This window comes from Zingiber officinale, chromosome 3B, assembly GCF_018446385.1.
Source record: "Zingiber officinale cultivar Zhangliang chromosome 3B, Zo_v1.1, whole genome shotgun sequence".
In the NCBI taxonomy this organism is placed as follows: Eukaryota; Viridiplantae; Streptophyta; class Magnoliopsida; order Zingiberales; family Zingiberaceae; genus Zingiber; species Zingiber officinale.
This window is the reverse complement of record NC_055991.1, coordinates 62,362,709-62,372,465: the sequence shown is the minus strand read 5'-3', so window position 1 is coordinate 62,372,465 and position 9,757 is coordinate 62,362,709. Positions and strand designations below refer to the sequence as shown.

At 33.0% G+C, this 9,757-nt stretch overlaps 1 protein-coding gene across 17 annotated transcripts in view; it reads right to left on the bottom strand.

Annotated features, from left to right (window-relative positions):
• Nucleotides 1–1,671: 1,671 nt before the first annotated feature.
• LOC122056526 overlaps nucleotides 1,672–9,757 on the bottom strand; it is a 50,403-nt gene continuing 42,317 nt past the window's right edge. For 11 of the 17 annotated variants that reach the window (XM_042618516.1, XM_042618522.1, XM_042618520.1 and 8 more), the window contains 5 exons: nucleotides 6,334–6,522; nucleotides 4,271–4,437; nucleotides 2,729–2,881; nucleotides 2,573–2,657; nucleotides 1,672–2,481 (listed from right to left, as the gene is read on the bottom strand). In XM_042618516.1, coding sequence (XP_042474450.1) covers nucleotides 2,083–2,481; nucleotides 2,573–2,657; nucleotides 2,729–2,881; nucleotides 4,271–4,437; nucleotides 6,334–6,522 — 993 coding nt within the window. In that variant the 3' untranslated portion in view covers nucleotides 1,672–2,082. Of the gene's footprint in view, nucleotides 2,482–2,572; nucleotides 2,658–2,728; nucleotides 2,882–4,270; nucleotides 4,438–6,333; nucleotides 6,523–9,757 lie in introns of those variants that run through there. The other 6 variants (XM_042618513.1, XR_006133206.1, XR_006133207.1 and 3 more) reach the window with 6 other exon arrangements.

The following is a 9,757-nucleotide window of genomic DNA, read 5'->3' as shown; positions in this document are numbered from 1 at the left end:
CCCGGGACTATGGTATAGCGGAAAGGTGTCAACTTGTCACCAGGAATCTGTAATTTGATTTCCAGTTATGACGTATTTGTAGGAATTTTTCATCCAAATAGAGCGTGAATCATAGGATACTAGGTTTCTAGACCGCCCATCGTAGGTGCTTTCCAATTAACCTTAGTAGTCGGTAAAAAATTTTTATGGAATTAAATCGATCATCCCAAATTTGACGTTATTTAGTTCAATATTTTTTTAATGTTATGACGTGTGGCGAAGATCAAATTACAATTTTTTTTTTTTTTACTTTAAAATACACACCACTTTACCAACATTAAGAAATATAACATCCCTAGACCTTAAAAAGGAGTTACTCCTCTTAAATTTTATTTATTCATAGGAAAAAAAAGGCCAAAGTATTAGGCTTGTATATTATTCTATCATTCGTAGATCGCCTCCTAAATCTTACGAATTCTCCTTTTGCCCATTAGCAAAACTTATTTATTGTTTCTTAATTAGTTTAATTTAATTTCAATCTAATGTAATTTAATGGTCTTCATGAAAACATTTTTATATCTATAATTCAATTTAATTTTGTCGGTCATTGCTATCTTTGATAGGTAGTGTAATTCATAATTTAATTTTACTTTAAAATAAATAAATTAAATGGAAGAACTAAATGAGTATTCTAGCCAAATAATATTATTATTGTAGTCTAAACACTGAAAGTATAATGTAATTAATATATTCTTGTAGTGTAGATGGAAATAAATATTTGTGTTTTTTGTTTAAATTATTGTTTTAGTTGAATTTAAACTTAAATTATCTTATCTTATTCAATTGTTTAGGTATCATGATTTTTTTCTCATTCTTTTATTGTTAACCTAATTTATTCTCCAATGCTTTGCATCATACTTCAACCATGAAAAGAAAATTTTAGACTGAATAGTCTGATATATAATTTTTTTAATATTCTAAAATGTTTATATTTTATAGGAAAAAAATATTTCTTTTTTACAGATTTCATTATAAAATATATATTTTTAAAAGTTATATTTACTTTTTTATCTTTTTAGTTTTCATTTTTTTATTTAAAAAATATATATGTATTCTTAATTGATTAGTTGTCTTGTTTGGCCGTACTCGCCTAAGCCGGAATATTGTCCGAGGGTTTAACCAAGTTGGGATTTGCCATCACATGTTAGATTTGTAGAATCGACAAGAATTGGTTCCCCATGAAATCGACGAAAAAACTCTCCTATCTTAGTGGTCTGATCGAATTTTATGATTTAACTCTCAACGTAAAAATATAAAGACACCCGAGATCAACGAATCACCCTTTAGTGAAATGAATCATCATTAATATTATTTTATTACCTTCATAGCCAAGAAAACATATTCATATTTATCAGTTCCTACATGAGCACATTCTCATAATGTAAACTTCTAAAATAAACAATTGAAGGTGTTAATAAAAAAATTTATTCATATATTATTCATGACAAATCAAATTTACTAGTATTTATATATATATATATATATATAAACAAACTATGGAACTAAACACTAATAAGTTTATTTATAATTATCCGGTTCACTGACATCCCCAGGAACAATGTGCGGAAAACTAAAAGAATAAATGAAAATTGCAGAAAACCACTTAAATGCAGGTAATTCTAACTCTTGTACTTGTTAATGGAATTCTATTGTCATTGATATTTGTCAGTTTGGACTTACAACAAAGTTATAAGGCATTAATAGTACAAAAATGCTATAGTCAATAAATTTTTATCAGTGAAAAAGAATGGTAAAATGCCAGAAGAAAATTAGTATCTGGGGCTCGGAGACTACGACTAGAAAGAATCTAAAAGAATAGAGAAACCTGTGCTGCTATGCATCTAATCTGTCACGCCTTTTGCTCCATCCAAACATAATTCCAAGGAGAAAGAAGAGCTCGTGTATCAGGATGTCAACTTGGTTCCTGTACGAAGTCCTAATCAAATAGTTTCTCAGACTGCATCAATCATTTTTGGTCGGCCTCTTGATCACTGTAGGAACAATATATATTTTGATCCGTGAGGATAAGGAATCTAGGGTTTCCTATTGTGATTTCTTTGTCTGTCCAAGGGATTTCTGCTTGTAGCCATGTTTATGTCTCTCTAACAGCTTTTCCTTTGTTTTTTTCTTTTTGTCCATCTTTTGCTTTAACCTGTCCTCCCTTTCCCTATCAAGGATTCCTTGCCAATGCACTTCGCCAGTTAAAGGCCACAACCACTTGTTATGCGGATGCATGCCATCATCGGCTCTCTCAGCCAAATCTTCATCCATGCTCTTCAGTAAATCCAAGTTGAAGTATTTCACCCACAGCTCTCTCAGCTCAAGAGGGTGCTGTTCCTTTAACTCCCCAGACAAGGGGTCAAGGTAAACCATCCTTCTGCCACTATGATACGCCCAGACATTCACCAACACTTCCAATACCCGGCAGTAGCAGTTCCTTTTCTAAGATCATGGATGATCCAAGGAAACGGAAAATGATTAAATAATCACACAGTTACATAACAAAAAGCTATATGTAATGTAATCAATTTACCTCCAGCATTGATGATCCAAGAACACAAGAAGAAATCATGCTTTTGTTGCTCTGATTTAAGCTATCAAGTGAGTCCACAAACATTCTGCGGTTCAACAAGTAAAACAAATAAAAAAGAGACACATTTAGAAAGTTTTGAAAAAAAAAAAAAAATACCTAGTGAACATAATAAATTCTAGGTAGGATGGTGTTGGCATCACCCAGCTGTGGAGAATAGACCAATGGTCACCATCAAGAGGCATTGGGGGCAGGGCTGCATTTCCAGAGGGTATCCCATACATTAGTCTGAAAGCATTCTCAAAAGCAGCACTGCAACAAATTTTAGAAAGTGTAAAAAATTATATTGCTTTGTAAACCACGTAGTTTGTACAACTTTCTACTATAATGCAGCATGGAGGCATAAAAAAAATAGCCATGAAATTTTAGTTAAACACATGAGCTTATCTGCGTCAAATAATTAATAAGCTAGTAGATGCTTCCATAGAGCCAATTGCAGTTCTATTGTGACAACCAATGTTGACGTGCATATAAATTCTAATCTAATTTTCATGAGAGAATAACACAGTGATCAATTGCCACTTCGTCAAAGAGAAAGTGCAATTTAATAAGATCATCATCTCATTTCTCAGATCTAATGATTAGCTACAGATTTTCTAGTCAAATCCTTAAAAACCTAAATTTTAGTATAAACAAGCTAGGTTTCCAGAATATTTTTGAATCAACTAGATGGAAAGTGTCAGGCCTAAAATGTAAATACTAGTTATATCAGGGGCCTTCTTGTAATATTTATATGGATTATAATATACAAAGGTTATGATTTATTGTAGAACCTTTATAAATTTTGTGTAATATAAGGAGACTATCTAGGGTAATATAATAATTATTCCACAATAACAAAACTCATATAAGTTGACATTTGATTTAATCATAGTTTATTTCAAGTATTTGTTTCACTGCTTATGATTTATTGTAGAACCTTTATAAATTTTGTGTTATTTACCATATGCATAAGACCCACCGAACTTTATGGGTTGCTTGTTGGACAATTATAAGGTAGCACATACAAAAAGATAGTAGGGTGAAAGTAAAAAAGGCAAAGACAAATGTGTTGGGTGACTACAAAATATAAAATTAAGAATAGGTCAAATCCCGGCTAGTAGCCGGGTGCCTACCCTCCCCCATGCCACTATTCAATTGCCCATGACTAGTAGCCACCCGTGATTTACCTCTTCCGTGGGGATGGGCTGACAGAGGTGCTAGGGGCGAGTGAATCGCCTTTTGCCACCAAGAATAATATTCTATGAAAATAATTTAATGAGAAAGGGCATCCAACATGTTTATACATGACTAGTTTTCAGTTAGTCAAAGTTAAATTTATTAGAGTACAAAATATAACAGATTGAAGAAATCAAAGAACTTCAACAACTGAAAGATAAAATCATAGGTAGTTAGGATGAACACTGCTTGTTGTATAAGCTATATGAAATTTTAACTTTTGGACTATGCAATTTCCAAGCATTATCAGGATAATAACACGAAAAAAAAAGAAACTAAAAATACCCATTGCAATTTTAAACACAATTTAAAAGAGCAAAGATTTTACCAGCAACCAAACAGCTAGATGACAAATTCCAGCACGAAACTATAGCACTATGTCTTAGTCAAAAAAGAAGGCTAAATAAATGAAAGATAAATCACCTGCATTGGTCAGCATTTAAATGGTCGCACATTGACCAGAAATTAAGTTTCGAGTTTGTCTTCTCTTTATCCATGTCCATTACTGCCCAATAGTACATTATATCCCCTTCTCTTTGTTCTTGAATTGCCTTCTCCAACACCTTCTCAGCAAAATGAGACAAAGAAACCTGTGCCAAGATAAAGTTAACTTTCTCCAGATTTGTTACCAGATGTTGCTAGCACTTATTGCCCTAAGAAACAAGATCAAATAATTGTTTCTTCACTCATTATAAATGCCAGGTTATGTTTAAAGAACCTGATTTCTGGATAAGGAAGTTTGAATTAAGCTTTCTTAGTCACCAGGATCTAGAAACATTTAAATATGTTCAATGATATGTGTCATCATATTCCAGGTATCTAAAGAAAATTAAAGACCCAACTTATCCAAGGATTGGCATGGAAAAGTGCAAACAGACTAAAATTATGGTCAAATCAAAGCAAATATAAAGAACAAAATGAAAAGAGAGAGTTCCTAAGGGTACAAAGATGACACTATAGTGCAAAGGAATGGTAAGCAATAGCTAGTGGTATAGAACAATAAGAAGTCAGTCTTGGATGTTTGATGTGGGATTTAGTACAGATTCTGTAAACATCCATGATCATGAGATCGTTATCATAGTTCTATGATGATTGCTAGCATTTAACACAACTCAACAATTTTCTCAAGTTAGAAGCTCACATTATTGATTTAATTAAATGTAATATTATATATCCAAATTAAGATCACTTAACTATTTAAATTACTTTATTGAATATTTAATTGAAAATAAAGTTTAAATAAGGACCACATGCATTTTTCTCAAATCCAGTAAACATAAAAGAATTCTTCTTTCAGATATTTTATAATGATTTTATAATGATTAAACTATTATAACAAATTGATTCAATATTCTAATAAAGGCAAATAGCTGTAACATCAGATTTGAGTTGAGTTGAATTGAATTGAGACTATTTAGGCTAAATTGATGGCTGAAGATTGGTTTATGTAAGGGTTTGATGATTTTATTAAAAACCTTCCCCTCTCCATTTTTCTTCTGATTGAGTGAGCAAACTCTACCCCTCGAGCAAACAACACCCACCCCGGCCTTCTCCCTTCTTCTACCACTGCTTACTTGAGTTTTATCACGCTACCAGCAGGCCATGCCTATCTCTAGTGCCAACTAAGCTCTCTGCCACTAAAAGATATCATTTGGGAATGTCGCTTGTTGTTACCTTGATCGTGCATTTGCTTGTTGCCAGACAAAACTTGGTTTCCATGACTGGAAATAGGAGAACCTTACTCACTCCTCCCATCTCCCTTTGTGTGTGTGTGCGTGTGTGCGTGTGTGTGTGTGTGGAGCAATAGCAGCTCCCACCCCCTTTTTCGCAAGTCTCATCCTTTTCCTCACATGAGCAAACCCACCAAAACCCCCTATCTGGCAACCCTCTCGTCTCCTTATGGAGAATCAAGCCACAGCGGATTAAATTTCCATGTTCAGACACTGAGAATCTGAGTTGTACCTGCACTGTAATTTCTGTGTTTTGTTGTGTTGTCCCCTTAAAAACATTCTTTCCTCATTGTACGTCATTGCTGGATGAGTGAATTGTCTGTGGCAACAACGAGGTATTCTCATTCCATCTATAGAGGCTTATTTGTTATGTCAATGAATCACAGCTCAGGAGATAGGTTCCTTCCTTCTCTTTCCACATTGAGTGGAGAAAAATTGTTAGGAAAAGTACTCTAGTTTAGCCTCGCTAATGCAGGGAGAAAAACAGATAACACAAAAAAGAAAAGAAAATTAAAGAAATAAATTACACATCCTCAATTAAAATAAATTGAAAGTATCCACTTACAGTGGCAATCAATGAAGTATACAGATAGAAATTAATCAGAATTTTTGCGAGTAATCATGGAACTAATCCAACATCAACAAATGCTTTATACCTAAAAAAATTCAACCTGGTGATTGTTTAAAATTATATAAACACAAATTGATATGTGTGACTTCAATTGAAATCTAACATGTATAAAAGAGAACACAAACCTTTCTCCCATAAGCACGCCATGACTGAAAACCAATCCATGGTAACTTATGAATGCTATCCACTCTGTTTGCAACAGCAAACATTGCACCGGTCTCACAAAGAAGATCCTTATAGTATGTATTGTTCAACAACGGAAGACGGTTAACAGCATCTATATCATCTGACTTTGATCTTCTGGCTCTATTTGACTGAAGGAAAAAAATATATATATATATATATATAACATTAAGAATATAAAGAATGATCCAGCCTTACACTTTAATAACTTATGCAAAAAGAAGAAAATTTATACTAGACCAAAAAAAAAAAGATTACAAGGGCAAAAAAACCAACTGACAACAAATTCAGGTGACAGTTATGCTCGTGAAAGTTGTGATTTATGATTATAGTCTTAAAAGATCCCGTCGTTTGTTGAATACCACCGTCTCACAACAGGGCAACCCCTCCCTCCTAATTTTATTCTCCCACTCTATCCTCCATTGAGTAATGACTCGCAAAGTCATATGCCTTATGAAGCCCATGCAGTAGCACCAGCATCACTTGCAATCTACTTAACTCATCACGTCACGTCAAACTTTCCTAAAACATGGCCATGGTATCTTAGCTCAAAACAGATCAACCTAAAATCAGTGTCATGGTTGCAAAACTGGCAACTGTGGATTAAAATTGTGTTATGACGTAGGTGTTTTTGGTAATTAAGACATTTTCAAGTTCACTATTTCTTTCAATTTATCTTCTTAATCTGGATCAAAAATTGTTTGGTTGTTTATTAAAAATGTTTTCTCCTATTATCCATCATAAAAATCAATCATATATTTTTGTGAAGGGAAAATGACGATGGCAACAAAGAAAATGAAATGAACAATACAGAAAGAAATAAATTTATTTATTTTGGTTGTCTTTCATTTCATAGTCTATTGTGAGTTAAACCGAAAAGGTTGTAGAGTTTGCAAGAAGATATTCCTTTAGGATTTTAATTGTTCTATTAGATCGAACAAGTTTTGTGTAACTATGGATTGGAATCAACAGTAAAGTGTTAGGGCAATGGTTCTTCCTTTATTGTTAGATTTCACCATGGTGTTTCAATGGTTTAGTAATACAATTTAAATTAAGAGTATTTAATGATATGCATTGAGTGTGCAAAATATCATGTGACTTGAAGATCAAGTTGATCAAGCTTGGGTTTATGTGACTTGAAGATCAAGTTGATCAAGCTTGGGTTTATGTGACTTGAAGATCAAGTTGATCAAGCTTGGGTGATAAACTTATTGATTAAGTGTGAAAGCAATTGGGGCTGAGAACACAAAGATGGACATCAAGCTTCACAAAGAAACTGAAGGCATAAATGTTTATACTGTCTATGATATTATAATATTTGGTTTGTTTTCAAGTATAGATTGTATCAATGTTGTAATGACCAAAGTAGAGGTTAGAGTACCTAGAGTTTGAATTTTATAGAAACCTTACAACTTTAGAGTGTTTTCAAGTCATATTTGTCAATCATTCAAGTCTTGAACCTTAAGTCGATTTACAAGATGCTATAAGACGAATAAGGGGACAGTCCGGACAGCACCAGTTAACCAGAAGTTGGTTTAGTCAATTAGAACATGCTAGTCAATTTCATGTAGAGGTGTGGACAATAAAATATTCCTAAGTGAGCTCCACTTGACAGATGGCTTTTCTAATCACTTAAAATTATTTAAACGATACGCAATCGACTAGAAGAGTAAAGTATTGCCGTCAATTCCAACAGTTATATTCTGGACATCCAATTGACTAGACCATATATCAGATCAATTAAAGATGTTTCTTTTAATTTTTTCAAGTGACCATTGAACCATGAAATATATATCCTTTGGAGATGGTTTGAGCACAAGGATTGAGGGATTGAGCATTCTGCATCATTTATTATGCTTCATAGAGATAAATGTCCAAAGCATATTCAAAAATTTGAACAAGATTTGTTATTCAAAAACTCTATCAAGCTCTTTGGTAACCTCTTTTATCCCTTATGCTTTTATTTCACCTCTTAGGGAGAGATTGTACGATATTATCCTTGAGTGGAATTCCTTATTTGAGTCAAGCTTATGAACTTACATAAATCCCATTGGTGTGGATCAAGGTGTTATCCTAGACTCCATTACCTCTTGTAAAGGGGTAGCTTAGTAAATTTGTTCGAGGGGTAATGCATTGGACATATCTTAAGCCATAGTGTAGAAGCGAAGCAGAGTTTTTAAACCATGTTACATCTTTTTATCAACATTGTGTTTCAATTCTTTTGTTATTTGTGTTGCATAAAATCAACTTTGATTGATTACAACACACTTGAATTTAACCTTGTGTTGAGTTTGTGTTAATTACAAAAATTAAATCACAAAATCAACTCTTCTAGTCAGATTATTTGATACCACAATTGGTATTTGAGCAACTCCAAGCCTTGAATTAGCATTCAAAAGAGAAATAGCTCTTGAAGAGATAATCCACCACAAAGCCATCATTATTTGATGGAGTGAACTTTCAATATAGTAAGAATAGAATGGAGTTCTATATCACTTTGATTTGTGGATAACAATAACGATTAGAGCTCCATTTGATGATCATATCAACCTTATTAGAAGAGAAAAGTGAACAAAGAAGCAAGAGTGGAAAATAAACCAGCCAAAACAATATTAAAATGTGAATTTTTAAAGGAAAAGTTGAGCAAGCTTATTTCACGAATGTGAAAGAGTTATGGAACAAATTGATAGAATTTCATCAGAAACCCTTACAAATTACAAGATGCCGAAAATATTAAAGTGGTTGAGTTTAAAGACAACTTGAGATGTACAAAGATGATAAAGATCAATGCTCAATTGTAGATAGCAAAGAAAGTGATAATAGATCACCATCCTCCTTGACCCCATCCTTTGACTTAGAAAAATGAAGCATTAACATCGTCTAGTAGTGAATCCACCCCCACCGTCTCCCAACCCCAAGTATCATGCATTCATTGACATTACACATGAAGAAAAGAAACTTTAAAAGGACACAAAAATATCATATTTTTCGAATGCAAAAGGAGTAGGCATTATACAAGTGAGTGTCCACACCTCAAAACAAAAGATAAAGAAGAGAAAAACCTTAAACCATCTTCTCACAAGCACTCATAGCCACAATTCATAAAAAGAATGGGAGCTCAAGAGCAGAGTGAGTTTCACGTCGAGAGAGAAGCAACAATGAGGTAAAGGACTTATCTCAAAAATAAATTGTTAAATTTAATAATTTTGTAAAGCAATTAGCATAATCTAAAGAAAAGTTCAAAACCTATGAAAAGGATCTAGAAATACTTAAGACTAAGATAGCTTCCTTTCTTATTTAGAAACATAATAATTCTAAGGTTGAACAACTAGATCTAGAAAAACAAATCTTAAAATATCAACTCGA